Below are 22,521 nucleotides of genomic sequence, written 5' to 3' on the forward strand. Positions count from 1 at the left end.
TTCCTGATGTGTTAACCATGTTGAAACATTCATAAATAAACATCATAGAGAACTGACTGTGTCACATATTTTTATTGTTAAGGCACTGTATGTCCTAGATAAACGAGGAGACTCAAAATACTATGCACCATCCTTAGAAAACAGGACATGAGTAAAAATAGCAATACAGATGAACAAAAATATAACTGAATTTTGAGAATTTAAAAGTTGGTATCCTTCCCATGAAACTAGAGCAGACCAGGTCGGGGTGGGATGAAAAGTTGTGGTACTTGCTGAAATGGTACTTGCTGAAATGAGGTGACCTGGAGTTAGGTAACCCTGGGAGTGAAACCATGGGAGTGGTGTAGGAATTCACTAAACCCCTCTTTCTTTAAGCTGAATATTATAGTCATCCCTTAAAACCCTTAATTTGCCCATCACTTTTCTATATTTAAATTTATTTTTATGATTTTCTTGAGATTACTCTCATTTTCTGTGTTGAGATTCTGGTACTAGTTTTCTATTTCTGCTGCAACAAATTAACCACAAGCTTTGGTAGCTTAAAAAAACACAAATTTGGGCTTCCCTGCTGGTGCAGTGGTTGAGAGTCTGCCTGCCGATGCAGGGGACACGGGTTCGTGCCCCAGTCCAGGAAGATCCCACATGCCGCGGAGCGGCTGGGCCCCGTGAGCCATGGCCACTGAGCCTGCGTGTCCGGAGCCTGTGCTCCACAACAGGAGAGGCCACAGCAGTGAGAGGCCCACGTACCGCAGAAAACAAAACAAAAAAACCCCACAAATTTATCTTACAGTTCTGTAGTTCAAAAGTTTGACATGAGTCTCAAGGTGTTGGCACGCCTGCGTTACCTTTCTGGAGGCTCTAGGGGAGAATCTGTTTTCTTGCGTTTTTTAGCTTCTAGAGGCTGCCCACACTTATTGACTTATGACCCCCTTCCATCTTCAAAGTTAGCAGTGGCTGGTCGAGACTTTCTCACATTCTATCACTCTGACACTCTTCTGCCTCCTTCCACATTTACATTGGGCCTACCTGGATAAACCAGGATACACCCTCTTCCTTAATGCCAGCTGATTAGCAACCTTAATTCCATCTGCTACCTTAATTTCCCTTTGCATGTAACCTAACATAGTCACAGGTTCTGCGGATTAGGATGTGGACATCTTTGGGAGACCATTATTCTGCTTACCACAATACTTGTCTGTAATTTAAATTGCTTCTTTTACATGAACTCTAACCTATCTGCTAACATATGGCTTGTACCAAATAGTCTGCTGTGTACCAATTTAACCTTCCCCCTACTATCATCTGGCAAGTCTATTAAAAAAAAGCATTTTCCACCTTACTCAGGACCTCACATCCCATCTTACCCTTTAGACACCAACCTGTCATTGTTTTTTTCTCTCTCTCCTGAGTGTTCAACTTCTCCTGTTACTAACTGCTCATTAGCATTTAAACATGCTCAAGTGTTCCCAGGTTACCTGTTTTAAAAAAAGCCCTCCTCCAGCACTTGTCTCCAGCCAGACATCTTGAAAACATCTCCCCTTAGCTCCAGTCATAATTTATTCAAATACATTTTCCATCCCCTTTTCTCTTGCTTCTCCTTCTGGAATTCCTATTATGCATAGATTGGCATGCTTTGTATTATCCCATAGGTCTGTTATATTGCTTTCATTTTTTTCATTTTTCTGTCTGCTGTTTTGATTGGGTAATTTCCATTATTCTATCTTCCAGATCACTTATTCTTTCTTCTGCATTACTCATTCTGCTGTTCATTGCCTTTAGCTCAGCTTTTGTCTCAGCAAATGAATTTTCTAATTTTTCTTGGTTCCTCCTTATAGTTTCTAGTTCCTTTTTACAGTAATCTGAATTTCTGTCGATAACCTTTCTTAATTCCTTCAGCATTTTCATTACCTCCTTTTTGAACTCAGTGTATATTAGACTGAAGAGGTCTGTTTCATTGTTTGTTCCTTCAGGGGAATTCTCTTGGTCTTTTAACTGGGAGTGGTTCCTCTGCTTCTTCATTTTACTTATATTTCTCTCATTCTGTGAGTTTAGGAGAAACAATTATCTACTGTAGTCTTGGAGGGCTATTTATATGCAGGATCATCCCTGCATAGCTCATGTGGGTTTAATAGTTTTTTGGTGTGAGGGCTGTTTTTGGTTTGAATGATTGCTGTCTCTTTCCTCAGCATGTGCTGTCCTTTATCCCCTTGATAGAGGGTGTGCAGGTGCGTGGCCCTACGCACATGCTCCGAGGAAGGCGGGGGCAGTGGGTCCAAGCTGCCTCTCGAGTCCAAGATGGCAGCAGCAGCTCGCACCTGGAGCTCGTGTAGGCGGTGCCCTGCTGCAGAGGAAGAAGCTTCTATGGCGGTCCCGCCCCTCTCCTTGTGTGCTTCCCAACAATGGCACCTTGCCTCTGTGGTGCACCCCCTAGCAACGGCACCTTGCTTCTTTTCCTAATGCCTCTGCATACAATATTTTATTTAGTTTTCATCAGCACCCTTGTGAAGTAGGTAGGGCAGGAGGTGTTTCTATTTTAGAGATTAGTTCTTGAGGCCCAGAGCAACTGAGGTATTTTCCCAAGTTATACACAAAGTTGGTGATACATCTGGGACTAGAACCCAGGATTCCTAATTCCTTGCCTTATGTTCTTTTGTTGTCACATGCTCATTACAGTTAACAGATTCTAGAACAAAGCAAAGTATAGTAAATTGTAAAGGGGAGTAGTAATCTAGATATGAAAGTATTGTTGGCTTGTTTTACTGTATTTTTAAACATGTATTCCATGTGGCTATGATACCTTTTGACACAATTCCATCTGAATTCCACTGACATGATTAGGTAGTCGTTGTGAGGAGTAAATTATGAGCTGGATAAACTGAGAAAATGAGACAGTAGGGGGTTGTTTGCTGCTGGTATTAAGCTGAAGGTCTTAGCTGACCAACTTCAAATTTGTGGGTTGGCCTAGAAATGAAGCATTTCTGTCTCTAAACCCAGTACTACTCTGTGTTCTAGTTCTGTTGTGAGTCACATTTTAGGGTATCCCTGCAGGAGGCACACCTAATGAGAAAATGTGAAAGGTTTCTTGTTACTGTCTTTTGAAGGAAGTGTGGGAGGATGAGGGATTAAGTGTTAGACAAACGATTTGAGTTACTGAGAGTTGCCTACTTACCATCATTAAAATAATGTTATTTTGAATTTAGTAAGTGAAATCCAGTTCTACTGAAGTGAGCAGACTTCTCCATTCTGAGTATTTACTTAGAGAATTAGCTTAAATTTGATTTTAATTTGGGGGACAATTTGACCAACCCCAGGTGAGGTCTGGTTTCTCTGCCATGCCATCCCAACTTCCTTTTCTAGTTACTGTAGTATTGTACTTTGTTTTACTTTGACCTCTTTACTCTTCATATTGATTGCTCTCCAGCTTTCACTGGGTTTCCCTTCCTCTTTCTTGGTCCTTACACATTTTGACTTTTAGGTCTTTTAGTTTATGTACACCACTATCATTAAGACCAAGTAAAACCATCTTGGTTGCTCTTCTAGGGAATATGGGTCACATAAAGTCCATGTGATGTGGAATTAATGTGGGTAAGAGTGAGGTTTCTGGAATCAAATGGGCCTATTTTACATCACAGCTCCATCATTGGCTAGCTGTGTGACCCTGAGCAAATTCTTAATCTCTTCTATCATTAGTTTCCTCATATGCATAAATGGGGATAATAGTGTCTTCCTTTTAAGACTGATGCCAGAATTAAGTGAGTTAACCAAGATAAAGCACTTAACACAATGCCTGACACGATAAATTTAGTTGTAGTCATTCTTGCTATTATTATCATTGAAAAGAGAACTGGATATGGTTAGGAATTTTAGGTATGGCCTTGGGTGACCCTGAGAAAATTGCTTTACCCATTTGCACCTTGATTTTTCATCTATAAAGTGAAGGTATTGGGAGGGATTCTGCCTTGTGGACAGTTGATAAATCCTATTCAAGCCTGATGATGTTAATGTCTCTTCCAAATGCATCTGAATCCTGGTTTTTTAAGCTCCGTCTCCTGCAACCCAAGAAGCCTCTTGGTGCTTTCTCATCATCCAGGTCTTCCTCTACTCATCATTCATCAGAATGACTTATCCAGATGTCCTATTCCTTTGGGTTCTTTTGGATGACAGCTCACTTAGTAAGCAGTTTCCTGCAAGTGGATGAAAAATAACCAATAGTGGTAGGTTTGGTGTACTGGTTTAATATGTTATTCTTTCTAGATAGTATTTCTAAAACCAGAAGAATCCTTATGGTGAGATTTTTTTTAACCTATATTTCTCAAATTTTCTACCAAAGCCTGGGGCTTTAGGGAACATGGCCCTAGTTGACTCCCCCACTCCAATTCCAGTCATGAAATGTCTTTGAAACTATCATATTTTATCTTAATATTCATTTAAACTTTATATTCTACTCTATAGCCACACTTGTTTTAATATTAAGATGTTTTAAATTCCATATCAGTTTTTACTTAGCTCCCTGCCTATGCTTTTACTTTCGAGTAAAAAATTGCTGCTTCAAGATGTGTGCCATGTTTATCTGGTGGCTGTGAGCGACCCTTCCCCTGCCCCACCGTGATCTAGTTTAGAGCAGCAGGACAATTTAAAGGGGGTGGTTCTGAAGTGAAGATGGGACTCACTGAGACATTAGCAAGTCTGAGAGGGAGACATTTTGACTGTGATTAACTCACCTTCGAAAGGTGACTTGTGGAAAGTTGAAGCGAGTTTTCAATTACTATAATTTAAATTGTATATTTTGGGGGTATATGCAAATTTGGACTTGCAGAAACCCACCTTCTTTTCTTTAGAGCAAGGGCTTTCTCAGATTATCCTCTGATCTCTTCAGATCTTTGCTTTCAGTTGCAGGGCAACATGGTAAAAAGATAGTCAGGGACCTGAAACCTGAGAGCAATGTGGCCTATAGCAAATCATTTCTCTAAGCTTGACTTGTTTTATATTAAAAAGTTTTATGACTCTGTGATCTCTCAAATGAGATGAGATTTGGGCTTATATGTTCGCCTTAGCAGCCAGTGCTTTCGTGTCTGTACTACTTGTTGAGTTTGTAAGCATGTATTTGTTATCTGTTTTCTATTAGACGGTAACCTTCTTAGACCATGGGTGTTTTGTTCACAACTGTATGTCAAGTGCCTTCTACACTACAGTGGTTGGCCAATAGTATTTATTTATTTGTTCCCAAAATATCTATTCAGTGCCTACTAAATGGTAGGTTCTTTTTTAGGGTGGAGATACAGCATGACTATGGCAGATAAGGTCCCTAATCTCATGGAGTTTAGATTCTTGAGGCAGTCTTATTCAATAGAAATTTCTGTGACGATGGACATGTTCTGGGCTGTCCAATAAAGTAGCCATTAGCCACATGTGACTGCTGAACACTTGAAATGTGGCTAGTGTGGATAAAGTTCTGAATTTTAAACTTTAATTTTAAATTAACTTAAATTGCCACATATGTCCACTGGCTACCATATTAGACAATGCCATTCTAGAGGATTAGGGCGTGGACAGAGATCAAAAAGTAGATAAATAAATGAGCAGGATAATTTCCCATAGTGATAAGAACTGAGAAGACAGTGTTATGAAATAGTAAGTAAGGGAGTACTTTATGTAGGGTGATTCTAGTTGAGTAGCATCAAAAAATGTAAAATAAATCAATTGTAAAGACTATTTGTTTTTTTAATTTGCTACTTAGTACTTTGGTTTGGGAATCGTTGTTTGGAGATCTGGTGAATCCTTTTTGGAAAACAAACCCCAAAATAACCCCTCACATTTCTATCATTTAATAACTCCAAACAATTTTTTTCCTAGCCCTGAATTGTCATCTCCAGTTCCTGTTGGTGATACCTCAACATTGGGAGGTAGGCTTTTGTGCCTTTTATTCACTTTTCTTCTAAAATTTATTATCTAATTGAAAGGAAGCAAATTTTTCAGCTCACATTTTAAAAATACCATGTGTTTCTCTCTACGTGTTGTTAAAGAGTCCCAAGAAAAATTAATTCTTTTGTCACTTATTTTATGACATTATGATGTGGGTACTTAAGAATCTTTAATTATTAAGTATAAAACAAAATCGGAAAACTGCTTAAAACAAATGTACAACCTAAACAATTGTTTTATGGCAAACACCCTGTGATCACTGCTTATGTCAAAAGGTAGGACCTTTCTAGCTCCACCATTTGTCATTTGTCTTGTAGAGTTTTCCAGAGTAATTTTTTCTGATTGCATTCTGTGGTGTACTTTAACATTTACTTTGACCTCTATATTTCCTATAAATTAGTAGTTGCTTTCTTTGTTTTGTTTTGTTATGTTTTGCGGTACGCGGGCCTCTAACTGTTGTGGCTTCTCCCGTTGCGGAGCACAGGCTCCGGACGCGCAGGCTCAGCGGCCATGGCTCACGGGCCTAGCCTCTCCGCGGCATGTGGGATCTTCCCGGACCGGGGCACGAACCCGTGTCCCCTGCATCGGCAGGCGTACTCTCAACCACTGCGCCACCAGCGGGGCCCGCTTTCTTTATTTTTAATTTTTTTTTTAAAAAAGCTGTTCTATGTTGGAAATTTCAAACATATACAAAAATAACACAATGAGGCCCAGCTTCAGTAATTATAATTTATGGGAGGGGGTGGGTTGAATTGGGAGATTGGGATTGACATATATACACTACCATGTATAAAATAGTTAACTAATGAGAACCTGCTGTATAGCACAGGGAACTCAATGCTCTGTGGTGACCTAAATGGGAAGGAAATCCAAAAAAGAGGGGATGTATGTATACATGTAGCTGATTCACTTCGCTGTACATCAGAAACTAACACTACATTGTAAAGCAACTATACCCCAATTAAAAAAAGATTGTAACTTATGGCCAATTCCAACCTTCACCCACTTCCCCTGTCTGAGAGTGTTAGTTTTATCAGATAGCTCCTTAAGGATAGGGACTTTGTATCCCTGGAGGCTTGCATAGAGCCTGACATATAGTACGTATCAATAAATGCTTGTTGAATGAGTCATATTTATTTCTTGTGCTGAGGAGACTCTGGATAAATGTGTCTTGAGGTTAGAATGCACAGAATTTCTAGGATGAAAAAGTAAATGACTTTTAGAAATGCCTTGGAAATCAGTTTCTTGCTTCCTGATAGGAATTCTGATTTAGTCATGGACTGAATTCATGCACATGTCTTTGTTTTTCTACTTAGGTGCCAGTCTCAGTGTTCCATATCCAGGGGTGACCTTCTATGAAGGTATCTCAGAGAGCAGCTTGGAGAGGCCAGAAGAGAGTGTGAGTGATGTTCTGTTTTGTTATTTAGTTTCTAACATGGAGAATAGGGATTAAGAGAGATTTATAGTCCATTGCCAGACTACACAAAACTTCAGGTGGTTCCCTTTATGGAAATGTAGATTCTAAAACCAGTTCAAAAAATCTGTGATTCCTTAGAGAGCCAAGTAAATCTGCTTTTGGCAAGGAATGGCTTCAAACTGTAAATGAAATGACTAGGGGCCTGGGGAGCTGTCATCATGGTAAGCCCACTGTCTTTTGTGGGCTGTGTACATAATTTACTGTGAGGGTTTTTGCTTATGTTCTTTTGTCTCTTAATGAATCAGGACTTAGTCTTCTTCAGAGGGAAAGTATATAGATTTTATGTAGTTTAAAGAAATACCATGCTTTTTAAATGTATCATTATTAATAGTAATCTGTCCACTAAATAACATTAAGTTGGCTTTCTATCACATTGAAAATTTTTTAAAAAGTATACACTTCCAGGAAGATAGAAACATTTTGTTAGAAATTTTGTTAGATATGCATAAATCCTAGATTACTTAATATAAGCAAACTCTGATTGAACGTACTCACTAGAAAGGTACAATTTTGTTACCTTACACCTTCTCTTACCAACTTGGACATTTTAACTTCTGAGAAGTCAAGTTAAGTCACCCCACTCTGCCCCACCACTTTCCCTGTCACTGAACAAGGCTGGTGGTAGTTTGGGATCCTTGAATCAATATATTTACCCTTAGTACAACTGTGTCCAAATTAGATGGTACTAGAAAATATTGGCATTTGATAAATATTTGAATAAAAAGTTATACTGTAGTTCTGAACTTGAGGCAGAATAGTTATGATTTAGGTCTGGAAACATTTACAGAATGAGATAGAATTCACTATAATAGAAATGAAGACATTGTGTGTAATCAATTGGAACATTCTAAAACAGAGAGGGTGATTTGAAGGTGATTTATAGAATCAGTAGGAAAACAGAATAGTACAGGGATACATGACAGGAATTAGATTGCCTGTACCTCTAGTTCAAAGTGAAGCCTAATGTACAGTTTTACAGTTCAGTTTTTTCCTAATACATTTTAGAAATTATATACTTTATTTCTGTTTTGTTACTATTTACCCTGTGTGTTATTATGTGTATTTAATCTAGCAAAATTTAAGTTTTTCAGAATCTTTATCCTTATCCTGAGTAATACAGGAACATTAGAATATTAGAATGATTCAAATGATCACCCTACTATTTTATATGCTATTTTTCAGTATTTTTGTTCTTTCCCTTTAAAGCTTGTTTTACATTTACCCAGATGTTTACCACTTTATTTTCTTAAAACTCTTTTTTGCAGTTTAGACCTCTCTTCTGGACTAATTTTCCTTCTGAAATATATGCTTCTGGTATTACTTTAGTGAGAATATCTCACTGGTTCAATCTCAGTTTTTGGTCACCTGAAACTTTATTATCCTCTTATTCTAGAAAGACACTTAAAATCTGTATTAAATTCTAGATTGAGTTTTTTATCTTCAAGGTTTTATTTCACTTCTTCTAACTTTTATTGTTGCTACTAAGAGCTCAACTAACAATTTAGTTCTTATTCCCTTGTGGGTAATCTTACTATTTTTTTGTCCTACTTTTAAGATATTGCTCTCTCTCTCTGTCTATCTATATCTAATGATGAGAGATAATGACTGAGAATTTCTCAAAATTTATAATAGTAATAAAGCTTCATGTTAAAGAAGTACAACAAATCCAAAGCAAAATAAATAAACATAATCACACTCTTATCCCCATTGTTGTGAAACTGCAGAATCCCATATACTATATAGTGTACTACTGTAAGTATACTGTAGTATAGTATACTGCTACAGGCATATCTCAGAGATACTGTGCGTTCAGTTCCAGACGACCATAATAAAGTGAATATTGCAATAAAGCAAGTCACATGAACTTTTTGGTGTCCTAGTGCATATAAAAGTTATGTTTAAACTCTACTATAGTCTATTGAGTGTACAATAGCATTATGTCTAAAAAAAACCAATGTATATATCTTAATTAAAAAATACTTTATTTCTCAAAACTGCTAACCATCATCTGAGCCTTGAGGAAGTCTAGTAGTAACATCAAAGATCACTGATCACGCATCGCTATAACAAATATAATAATAATAAAAACATTTGAGATATTGTGAGAATTACCAAAATGTGACACAGGGACATGAAGTGAGCAAATGCTTTTGGAAAAAAGGCACTGATGGACTTGCTTGACTCAGGATTACCACAAACCTTCAATTTCTAAAAAATGCAGTATCTGCAAAGTACAATAAAGGGAAGCTCAATAAAATGAGGTATGCTTGTGTATATAGTATCCCCAATACTATATCATTTAGTATTATATAGTATCCCAAATACTGTATCATATACTACTCTAACCATAACTATGATATAATAGTATATAATACAGTATTGAGGATACTGCAGTTTCACAAAAATGTATATAGAAGAAATTTTCAGCTGTTACTTCATATGATTAGATATATGTCTGACCTCCTCATTTTATACCTTCTGTCAGTTAACCACTGTTTCATAACTTTCTTTGTCTCTCTGTGTTGCATTCAGAAATGTCTTTCAGTTCACTTATTCTTCTTTCAGCTTAGTCTAATTTGTTTTTCAAACTGTCTATTGAGTTTTTAAAATCCTTGCTTTATGTAGGAGTCTTTGATCTGACTTTTCAACACTATTTATATTTATATTATATCCCTTTGTGGTATTTAAAACTAAAGCCTAGGTCCCAAGGGATCACTAGATATACTATGTACACATAGATTACTGAATCACCTCTCTGGATTTTTCTAACCTATCTTTTTGGATACCTTGGGGCTTTCTTTATTTTCTTACAAATCAGCTCTGCATTAAAAACATTAAAAATATTTATTTAGCATTTTAGGCATTCTGTAGCAGTAAGGTTACTAAGGATATTTCTTGTATAGTAATAATAGAAGTGGAAGTATCTGTTCAAATTTAGTGAGAGAAAATTTAATATGGAAGAAGACAAAGTCTTGTACAAAATTCCTTAAGACTAAAGGTTTTTGTTAGTTTCAACATGACTCAGCAGTATGATGGGGAAAAAAGCTGAGTACTGAGGGGAAAAAAACTAGTAAAAACAAGTGTACTTTCAGGCTGCATGATAGAAATTAGAATCTACTATAAGGAAGGTGATAGTTGTACCATATTTTAATTGTACCATATTTTAATTGATCAGACCTCACTTATGTGTACCACACTCTAAGGAAGACATTAAGAGCTTGAGAAGTCTCTAGAGGAAAGGAACTAGTGAAAAATCAGGGAAGATGACAGCTGCCTATACTTATTTGAAGGGCTGTCTGGGGACTACACTTTTTATACGCATTCCAGGTTGCAGAACTGAGATCAGCGGGAATTTACAGGGAAATATATTTGGGTTTTATTAAGAACTTTACAACCATGAGAGAGCTTTTTTGGAAATGTAATGGCCTGCCTTTGAAAGTCTTTCCAAGACTTTCTCATCAGAGCCATTTAAACTGAGGATGAATAGATATTTGGGGGAGATACTGTAGAGAGAATTCAGGCATCAGAAAGGATGGTGGAATTTTCGAGGTTCTTTCCAGTTGTGAAGTTTTGAAGGTCTGTGGTTATTTGATCCATCAGGGAAGAAAGATGATACAGTAGAAAAAGCCCGGTATTCTCTTCCTGACTCTGCCATTGGCTTGCTGTTAGCCCTTAGGCCATTCTTCCATCTCAATCCCTGTTTTTCTTGTGTATTAAAATGGAGGGACTTGGATTAGATGAGCACAAGTGTATCTTGCATGCAGCAGTTATTAGTGTTGGGTTCTAGTAGTGATATTCTGTTTTCCTCATTCCTTCTACATTTGTTAATTGGGATTCTTCGGTAAGGAACTATTGCCACTTCTCTCTTGTTTATTTATTAAATTATTTATTTATATCAGTACAGACTCATGGATATTTCTTTTATTCTTTGGATTATAATCCACTATTTATTTTGTGGCTCAAATTGTTCCAGCTTTGGCTTGTGGAAGACCTGGATTTAGATGTTACAGAGTACAAAAAGTTTGTTGGTGTGGTTTCAGATTCCACGTAGAAACTAACCTTTAAAACACTTCCACTCATTGAGTTTGGCACAGTATCAGAAAAGATTATCCATGACTATCTGAAAAGGCTATTAATGTATTCCTTCCTTACCCAATACATATCTGTGTGGCTGGATTTTCTTCATGTACTTCAACTAAAACAACATATTGAATGCAGAAGCAGATATGAGAATCTAGCCATCTTTTATTAAGCCAGACTTCAAAGAATTTGTAAAAATATAAACATTACTCTTCTCACTAATTTTTTTATTTTGCAAAACATATGTTATTCATTTGTACATGTAATGAGTTTCTTATTTTGAAATGAATTAATATATATATTTAAAATTTCTCTTTTAATTTTTTGTTTGGTGTGTATCTATAGATATAACCCACAAAAACCAAACTTCTTTGGGTTCCTTAATGAATTTTAAGAGTTTAAAGGGGTCCTAACACCAAAAAGTTTGAGAAACACCCTTCTAGACTATTTTTAGATGATAATTTCAACTCTTTTTCTTCTTTAAAAATTTTTTCCTTTTATTTATTTACTAACAAAATTTTCTATCCTTCCCTGAACCAGTCATTGTGTATTCAAAGGAATGTACAAATACACAGTAATTTTAATATTAGCCTATGTCTTAAAGTCCACCAGTTAGTTTCAAAGTCAAATATTATATAAATAATCGTCATCAGAAGTTGCCTTTGGCACAGTGTCTGGCATATCATGGGTGATCAGCAAATATTTGTTGACTGAATGAGTGAACATTTATTGTTCTTTCTCTAAAAATCCAGATTAGCAATGAAATTGAGAATGTGATAGAAGAATCCACAAAACCAGCAGTGGAGCAGGTTGCAGAATTCAGTATCCACCTTTTGGGGGAACAATACAATGAAGAACTACAGGATCCCTACAGCTTTCACCACCAGCGCCTTGTAGAAGAGTTTATTTCAGAGGTGGGTGATTTTGTTGTATTTCTTTTTGTATACAAGATAGTTTGCTGGGGTTGTAAATTTCCCATATTAACAACACTGGTTAAAGGTAGATTTCGGATTTAAGCTTTCCATCTGTTTGATTCAGGGAGTGGTGATTTAGCCATTTCTTTAGAAGGCTCTGTGAAAAGTTCACCGAAAGATGAACTATTTCATTGAAACAAAATTTTGTATGCGTTTGCCATCTGCTACCAAATAAATGCTATTTCCAACTTTGGCTGCACAGCCAAGGAAGAATGTGTTCTATGGCATGGTTTTAACTTGACCATATTTGGAGAAATGAGTATCTTTGAGAAACTGTATTTAGTGTGTTGTTTTTCTTGAGGGAACATCACATTTAATTTTTAAAATTTTATATTTGTTCTTTTTTTAAGTTGAAAATTTTTTAACAGTTAATAATAGGTAGTATGAGGCACCAAGTTCAAAGGACAAAAGGATATCCAGTGAAAAGTAAATTTTCCTGTTATCTCTGTTCCTTGGTTGGAAGTATTTTTAAAAAGGGGTTTCTTTAAAGAATTGTGCATTAGACCATCCCACAACCTTACCTTCTGGAAGAATTCTATATAGGGGCTTGAACTCAAGATTCTTTCAGTCAAAAATGACCCATTCTTGGCCCCCTTCTTGTGTGCCTTTGCTCTTGTATAGACTGTAAGGCACTGAGTGCCCATCTCCTCTCTCTGTCCAGTGAGAGGGCACATCATTCCTTCCTGTTTATTTCTTTTCCATCGCTCTCGATGGAATTCTCTTTGGCTAAGTTTTTCAATTCCATTACCTTGGACTAATTTCCTTCTCTTTACACTGTTTAGACGAGAAACAAAAATGTGCATCTCTCAGCCAAGCAGCATTATTGCAGCCATCAGACACAGAGAATGTAGGCCAGACGATTAATTTCCTAGCTGTGTGGCCAAGTTGTGAGGCTGTATGGTGTGTGGAAGAAATGTCAGCCAGGCCAGTGGCCACCTGGCATCAGATAGTGTCTTGGATCAGCTGGTTGGTTCTCTCTGCCCTTGGATTAAGGAACCTTTAATAAGCCTCAGTGTTTGGGTAAACAGTCATGCTGAATGACTGCATGTTTAGAGAAAGTCTAATAAACACTCTCAAAAAACATTTCCAGCAGGGACTTTATGAGGTATAGGTAGCTATTGGCTTGAGGTGATTTGAGGGTGATGAAGGATCCGTTCCTTCTCTGGCCTTTTTCTATATCCCCGTCCTTTTACCTGGAATAAAATGTTTACGAATAGCCACTTCTTTGTATGGAACTGCAGGGTCAGGGTCATGTCTCTGAAAGGTCCTGTCTCCATGTTTACTGCAAACTGAAGGAGGCCCTCAAGCTCTCTCCCTTCAGGACACAGTCACAGGAATTGTTCCTTCAATATTATTTCTTAGGTAATATTGCAAGACACAGGGAAAAAGAAAGCCTGCTTGGGAGGATTGAGGTTCGGGAGCCGTTACATTTTTTTTTTATTATTTTTTTTATCTTTTATGAGGAGAAGAGTAAGATAAACTTGGGACATCACCAAGAATGACATCAGAGAGGGAAAGGTCATTGTGATAGGCTTGGGAGTGTGGATACCTGACAACAGACACGGAATCAACACAGTGTCCTCGCATAGTGCTTTGTGTTCTGCAGCCTGCTGTATGTCCGTTTGCTAACAGCAGCCGTGTGGGTAATCATCTCCATTTTATAGATGAAACCCAGGAGGGCAAGTAACTTGTTCATGGTCATTTCATTTCAGCTTCTAGGAGTAGAAGGGAAAATCAGGTCTCCTCCTTCCTTTGAAAATGTTCCTTCCTTTATATCAATACAGAGTCCCCTTCATTTTAATTCAGGTGAGAAGTTGTCATGAGCCTCACAGTTTTCCCAGTCCTGGTCCCAATTTTAAAACCATATTTATCAGGGGAAAGAGGATGAGGCATGTATTTCAGTAGAAAGATTGGGGATTGAACAAATTTGGATTCAGTCACTTACCAAATGCATGATCTGGACAAATTAGTTGACATCTCAGAGTCTCAGTTTTCTCAACCATATAATGGGAAAGATATGTATCTCTTGGTATTGTTGAAAGGATTAGAAGTAATGTTATATCAAAGCACCAGGTACATAGCAGTCACTCCGTAAATTGTACCTGTTACTAATCTTGATGTTAATAAAGTGGAATGACTTTATTACAGCTGGGTACCTGTACATAGCTAACTGGGTATGATTAATTAGAATACATATATGTATTTGAATCAAGAGATGGCAAAACCCCAGATGAGTTGGGTTTAGTATTAATAATAACATGCACTTGTACAGCATTTTGCAATTAATGGAGTACTTTCAGCTACATTCATTTTAACCTTACAAAAACTAATGTGGTTGGTGGGCAGGGCAGCATTAATCATATGAAAGAAGACTTGTGCCTGGCCACTCTGCCAGTAAAAACAGCTGGCACTAACCCTCAGTCTTTGGATTCCTAGTCCTGCAGATTCTATCCCCAGCCTCATCCTCCGAGAATTAATAGTACTTCTCAGTTTTCTTTCAGAGAATGAAACAAGGCAATTATTATAGCTAAAAAGTTTCACATGTTTGGATTCTTTATCTGCAAGGCATGAATATCTTCGGTGAACCAAGATTTTAAGAAAATCCCATTCTCCTGATTATGTGTGGACTTGGTTTTAAAAGCAGATGCCCAGAGATGTCACTAACAACTTCTCTTGTTCTAGTGTCGGCCCCCTAGTGACTCATCTGGTGAGATTGTCACCTTCTGAAATGTTGTGGATAAAATGTTTGATTTTGTTAAATATGTATTTATGCATAACTGATTTTTTTAGGTATTTGGTCCAATCTAGCATTTCCCCCCACTCTAGTCACTAAGCTTATATTGATTTATGTGGCTTGATTTTAAAAACTCAGTGATAAAACTGGTTCCTGCAGTTGTGATGCTCATAAATTGGTCTTTTGACCAGTTACTGCTTTATAACCTCCTTCATGACAAGCAGTCAACAAGGCCTAAGCCCAGGTCTGCAGATTTCTTTCTTAAGTTAGCTGTGTTCACAGCCCCTTGTGTTGTAGGAGTAGGAAACAGATGCCACCAGACATTTTACACTTAGAGGAAATGAGCACCTAACTGTGTGTTAGCGTGTGTACTGTGGCCAGATTTCTTTTTTAACATCTTTATTGGAGTATAATTGCTTTACAATAGTGTGTTAGTTTCTGCTTTATAACAAAGTGAATCAGCTATACATATACATATATCCCCATATCTCTTCCCTCTTCCGTCTCCCTCCCACCCTCCCTATCCCACCCCTCCAGGTGGTCACAAAGCACCAAGCTGATCTCCCTGTGCTATGCGGCTGCTTCCCACTAGCTATCGATTTTACGTTTGGTAGTGTATATATGTCCATGTGTGGCCAGACTTCTAATCCATATAATTACATTAAAAAATGTTATTACAGTTTCTTTGAAACCAGTCCTTTTTTCACATTTCATCACATAAGGGAAAAAACAGTGCTTTGCCAATAAAAGTGTGTTTTTTATAATTTGGAAAAAATTAATATTAAAGCACATCAAAACCTTAAAAATCAAAATGAAAAAGGAAAATGTGGCAGTGATGTAAAAACTATTTTCTAACATTGTAACAATTATAATTTTCTTAGCTTTCTGATCCACATATATCCATATGTGTGTACAAGCTTCTAATGGCTGTAAACAGGGCACTTTATATTTGACTCTTAAAAGCATTTTTTCTATGTACTTTTTTTACATTTCTACATAGCTATAAAGTTTATTTTTATTTTTAACAGGTGGAAAATGCATTTACTGGGCTACTGGGCTACAAGGACATTCATGTACTTGACTTTAGGTAAATAGACTTTAAAAATGCACATGTTTTGTGGAACTCTTTATTTCAAATGGAATATCGTTTTGTGTTTATTATGTATACTCTAACAATGATTCAAAATGATGTGAATACTGTAATTCAATACTATTTTGTTAAATTCATATTCCTTTTTAAAAAATTTATTTTTTAAAATTATATTGGGGTATAGTTGATTTATAATGTGTTAGTTTCAGGTGTACCACAAAGTGAATCAGTTATACATATATCCACTCTTTTTTAGATTCTTTTCCCATATAGGCCATTACAGAGTATTGAGTAGAGTTCCCTGTGCTATACAGTAGGTCCTTATTAGTCATCTGTTTTATATATAGTAGTGTGTATATGTCAATCCTATAAATTCATGTTCCTAATGCTGGTTTTTCAGGTGAAGAAACTGAGTCAGAAAAAGGCAAAATAATATATTCAAGGAGATATATTAAATTGTAGTTGGGCCAGGGTAAGAACTTAGGAATTCATGTCCTCAGCTTGCTGCTGACAAGTCACACTGCTTTTATTTGGCACTGAAGGGAGCCTGAAGTCAGATTAGATGTGACCTCAGCGTGCTCCTAATGCTCGTCAGTGCTACACTAAGGTGACTTTGACGTCTCCGTGTATGGCCGCTCTGGAAGGGATGTGTTCATCAACATAACAGTTCTGGGTAAATCAGACACCTCTTTTTTTTTTTTTTGCGATACGCGGGCCTCTCACTGTTGTGGCCTCTCCCGTTGCGGAGCACAGGCTCCGGACGCGCAGGCTCAGCGGCCATGGCTCACGGGCCCAGCCGCTCCGCGGCATGTGGGATCTTCCTGGACCGGGGCACGAACCCGTGTCCCCTGCATCGGCAGGCGGACTCTCAACCACTGCACCACCAGGGAAGCCCCAGACACCTCTTTTTAAGACATTTCTTCCCTACTTACGACCTGCAGCATAATACTTGTGAACATTTACTGAGTGAATACTTCTGGCCTCTTCACATTCCTGAGCTCACTTAATCGTCAACTCTTTCAGCAAAAATATCATTATTAATACTTATTTTGCAGAGGAGCAAACAGGTTTAAAAGGATGAAGTATTAGCCCAAGGTCAGAGAGTTTTTAAGTTAGAGCATAAGAGGGATTTTGAAACAAAGTGGCTGACTTTATAGCTCTCGCTCTTAACCTCTGTGCTAGACTGAGTCCTCTGAAGGTTTGGAGCATGTGGGTGGTAGCTGTGGCCCACCTGTTGGATGCAGGGGAGCATGAGCATAATTAACAGTGTATGCATCTTTGGCATAGTCTTGTCACAACTTCTGGGTTTTCCAGAAATAACAGCAAGCACTTACGAGCACAGTGTGCCAGTATTTATATTAAATCGAGCACAGTGTGCCAGTATTTATATTAATTCATTTAATCCCAACAGCCATGCTGTGAAAGACTTATTGTTATCCTCCTTTTTTTCTGACAAGGAAACCAGAGCACAGGGAATTTAAGTGTTTTATCTAAGGACACTCGGCTAATTATTGGTGCAGGGGCGAGGGCAAGCATGGTAAATTGACCCTCCACCTACTCTCACACCATGACCTGTCTCCCAGTTCAGCCTTAGCCCTTTGCACAGGATACTTGCCTCCAGCTGTGACTAAAGCTCACATGAGAGCCTGAGAAGGTGAGGCTTTTGAAGTCCTCTCTCATTTGGCAGCACTTGAAAGGCAGTTTGGCCTTTGGGATCAACTTGTCTAGGTTTAAATCCTGCCTTTGGCACTGCTGGCTGGATGGTTTTGGATAAATTAACAAGCCTTAACTTCTCCTTTGTATAAAAAAGATAATTTATACAATTTATATTAATCCTGCTTTACTAAAAAATACTTTTAAATGCTTTGGGTAAATTATTTAGTTGTTTTGTTTCTCAGTTTCTTTACCTGTAATATGGGGATGTTCATGGTCCTTAATAAGTTTTCATGAGGATTAAATGAATTAATTTTTGTAAAATGCATACCACATGGGAAGTTCTACTACATTAAATAAATGAATATTAAATAAATAAATATTAAAGGCTATGCAGTATCCTATAAGTTAGTCAGTCCTGACCTTTCCCAACCCCTTAGAACCTTACTATATACCATCTGATTTTCTTTTATTCATTTTAATACCACATAACACATTGTATCCCCCCAAAAGTGTTCCCAATTTTGTTAGTGCCAACAGCTGGAGTTCTCTGCTGATCTACTGAAAAAAAGTTTATTTATAAAGAGATAACCATATATTAATTGTTTAAAAGTATTTTTAACAAGTTTGAAGACAGTAAAGACTATTGATTTTAAAATAGAATATTTTCTCCACCTTTGCTATCTTCCTTCAATGTACAGGAATTTGTCATTATCTAGTATATACAAGCATTTTCATTTAAAGAAACATTTCAGAGGAAGTACATTAAGAACTTGTAGTTTGATGAATTATATGACAATTATAACGCTCTTAAACTCTGCTTAACACTTTCCATTTTTGTTTTCAGATCCCCTAAGGAAAATGGCAGGTAGAGTAACTTTTGGCACTTTCTATACTGTCCACCTAATGAGGAGGTAGTTCAGAAAATATGGTAGCCCAACGTCCAAGGGAGTGTGGCTTAATTTCTTTATTACTTCCAGTATCACTGTTCATCTCCTTACAGATGAGTTGGCCAACATTTTTTTGTTAAGAGTCAGTAAATATTTCAAACCTTTTCACACTATACAGCCTCTGTCGCATCTACTCACCTCTGTCACTATCTGTCAGATGAAAGTAGATGTAAGCAGTATATTGAAAATGAATGAGCGTGGCTGTGTTCCGATAAAACTTATTCATGGACCCTGAAATGTCAATTTCATGTGATCTTCACGTCACAAAATATTGTTATTTTGATTTTTTTCAACCATTTAAAATATAAAATCCATTAACTCATGGACAGTGGGCTGGATTTAGCTCACAGGCTGTAGTTTACAGACTTCTGTCATAGGCTGCTGACTGACAAGTACTTTTATTTTTTAATCTATTTTTATTTAGTTTTAAATCAAAAAAATTTTTTTGAGGTATAGTTGATTTACAATTTTTTTTTTTTTTTCTTTTTGGTGGTACGTGGGCCTCTCACTGTTGTGGCCTCTCCCGTTGCGGAGCACAGGCTCAGGATGCGCAGGCTCAGCGGCCATGGCTCACGGGCCTAGCCGCTCCGTGGCATGTGGGATCTTCCCAGACTGGGGCACGAACCCGTTTCCCCTGCATCAGCAGGCAGACTCTCAAATCACTGCGCCACCAGGGAAGCCCTGATTTACAATTTTATATAAGTTTCAGGTGTACAACATAGTGATTCACAATTTTTAAAGGTTATACTCCATTTATAGTTATTGTAAAATATTGGCTATATTCCCTGTGCTGTACAATATAGCCTACAACAAATACTTTAAAATATTGAGTTATACTTAATTTAAAATTGGAATAAAAACTGGCATTAATGAAAACACTTTCAAGTATACTATTGTCATTGAATAATATAATCAAGTGTCATTTTAAGTGGTAAATGAAAGGGAGAAAGCTGATCTCTATCATAGTTCATTTGCGAAAACAGCTGCTCTCTGGAACTTCTTAGAAGCATAATATAAAAACATAGTCAATTCGCCTTGTGAAGGTTGCTTGTCATTTTATCTTTGAACTCAACTTTATTTAAAATTTACTTTCTCTTGAAAGATTGATAACCATATAGAAAACATGAAGCAAATTCATAAGCTAAGTACAGAGATGTTCAGAGATACGGTAATATTTCTTCATTGTAATATCTTTTTAAAATATTTTTATTGAAGTATAGTTGATTTACAGTATTATATTAGTTTCAGGTGTGGAACATAGTGACTCAGTATTTTTATATATTATATTCCATTTAAAGTTACTATGAAATATTAGCTATATTCCCTGTGCTGTACGATATATCCTTGTAGCTTATTTATTTTATACATAGTAGTTTGTATTTCTTAATCCTCTACCCCTATCGTGCCCCTCCTCCCTTTCCTCGTCCCACTGGTAACTATTAGTTTGTTCTCTATATCTGTGAGTCAGTTTCTGTTTTGTTATATTCATTCGATTATTTTATTTTTCAGATTCCACATATAAATGATAACATAGAGTATTTATCTTTCTCTGTTTGACTTATTTCACTAAATGTAATACACTCCAGGTCAATCCATGTCATTATGCCTTCATTTATATAAGATATAAATATAATATCTTATATTTGAAAAGGGCTTTCTGACTTCCTCATTTTCATTTATATTATTTTAGCAAATATTCACTAAGTGTCTGCTAATTGGGCAAACCTTGTGCCTGCAAAAATGAATAACTGTTGGTCTCCATCATCTAGGAACACAGTCTAATTAAAAGTGCTTTCAGAGATATGTCAAAGTACGGGTTCTTTTGTTTTTTCATTTTATTTTCTTATATCCCTGTAAGATAGTGAAAATGAGAATATTCATTCTCCTTTTGGAGGCAATTTTGCCTTAGAGAGGCAAACTGATTTGACGTAGCTTACGTGACTAGAGGGTATCAGATATTTTGTCCAAAGTAATCAGGATTTGGGTTTCTGTACTCTTAGCATATGCAGACTGCTCTGTGTGTTTATATTATAGGTATATGTGTTGATGGTCAATATTCAACCAAAAGATAGTTTAATTGCTGCCCTCTTGGGGAGATTAGAATGTTAAAACAACCCGAATTCTGATGTTAATCCTGTGATCAAAGAATGGTTTCAGTTGCTGAGTGCTAAGTTCTCTATCGGGACACAGACAACAATTCAATATGAAACCATTAGATTTTATGATAGAATTGTTAACCTAAGTACAGTTTCTAAAATTGTTCCGTATTGTCAGATATTAACCAGTTGGTGGAGTTTATTCATAACTTTCTGGTATACTTTTATTTTGAGCTGTGTGTGAATGAATGTGTGGCACAGAAATAGTCTATTTATATAATATGTAACACCCCTCTCTCTCTCCATAAGCATTTATATACACATGAAATTTTCTATTTGCTTTGTACCTCTTTCAAGATGCACACATTATTTTAAGTTATTAGGACCCATTTGAAGTGAATAAACAAAATATCTGCCTGGTACACACACTTCAAAAATTCAGCTCCAGGCCTTGTAAGTATGCACCTTCTTCCTAATAGAAGTATGAGAGAAGAAGGGATGTCTGAGTTTCTCTGAAATATCTTTAGTTTGATCAGTTGTCACGAGATGTGGTATCATTATTTTTTCTATTTAAAACCTGCACACATCAAACAGCCAATCAGGGCATTAGAGGTGAGGAATAAGGGTAAATTTCACCTCCACATGATTGATGTCTCTGGAAATAGCAGTCAGACAGAGAAACTTTCCTCTACATAGCAGTCGTTTCAGTTTAGAAGATGAAAGATGATGCTATGGTGATGGTTGGTTAACTTGGAGTTGCTGAGTGCAGAGAGCCAGCATAGCTTTCTTCAGTCAGATAACGTTTTGTCACCAGTGTTCATTCTGTGTCTTATGTACTTTCTTTTTCTCTTGGCTTTTATTCTGTTCCTCATCTTGAGATGTCTCTGTATTCCATTTACCATGCCAGAACTAAGTCTGTTCTGGGTCATGCTGAAGTTCTCCGATCTGAGAATAAATGGTTTTCTGATACCTCAAGCATTACTTTGAGTTCTCTTTCCAGGACAAAAACTTTTTAATAAATTGCAGTATCTCTGTGAGGCATTTTATCTTCTTTAAAGAATTTATCCTTACTAGACAAGGTAGATGATATTAGAAGTGTTATTTTTAGAAGTCCAAGGGAAACATTGGGAGACAAATTATATTTTGCCAGTAAAGAGTAAGGCTAGTGATCTAACCCAGACTGCCTGATTTGCTCAGATTTCTTGATCCAGGAACATTTCTCTTGGTCCTCTCCCTATGCTATTTAAAAGTCATGCAAAGCACAGGTAGGCTCTCAGTAAAGGCTTGACTCTCCTTGTCTGATTTTCTTTGTAGCCTTGTCTGATTTTCTTTGTAGCTCAAGTGCTAACTGGCACAACCTTTTCTTCTCCATTTTTTCCCTTATCACTGCTTCCTTAGAGCCTTAGAGTCTTAGAGCCATATTAACATGTTAATAGGTTGGGCATAGATCCCAAGGAGAAGCTCACCTTTCTGGAGATGTAGGCATGGTCCATCCCACAGAGCTTGGAAAGAGCATGCACATCCTCACAGAGCTGGGTTCTGGCT

At 37.0% G+C, this 22,521-nt stretch overlaps 1 protein-coding gene across 1 annotated transcript in view; it reads left to right on the forward strand.

The window, feature by feature from the left end:
* IMPG2 (interphotoreceptor matrix proteoglycan 2) overlaps positions 1-22,521 on the forward strand; it is a gene marked incomplete at its 5' end in the record, with an annotated part of 72,530 nt that overhangs the window by 18,933 nt on the left and 31,076 nt on the right. The window contains 5 exons of the mRNA XM_082655590.1: positions 5,854-5,903; positions 7,239-7,321; positions 12,232-12,393; positions 16,216-16,274; positions 18,778-18,798. Of these exons, the coding sequence (XP_082511716.1) occupies positions 5,854-5,903; positions 7,239-7,321; positions 12,232-12,393; positions 16,216-16,274; positions 18,778-18,798 (375 nt within the window). The remainder of the gene's footprint in view (positions 1-5,853; positions 5,904-7,238; positions 7,322-12,231; positions 12,394-16,215; positions 16,275-18,777; positions 18,799-22,521) is intronic.

This window comes from Grampus griseus (assembly GCF_964374135.1).
Source record: "Grampus griseus genome assembly, chromosome: 5".
Lineage (NCBI taxonomy): Eukaryota > Metazoa > Chordata > Mammalia > Artiodactyla > Delphinidae > Grampus > Grampus griseus.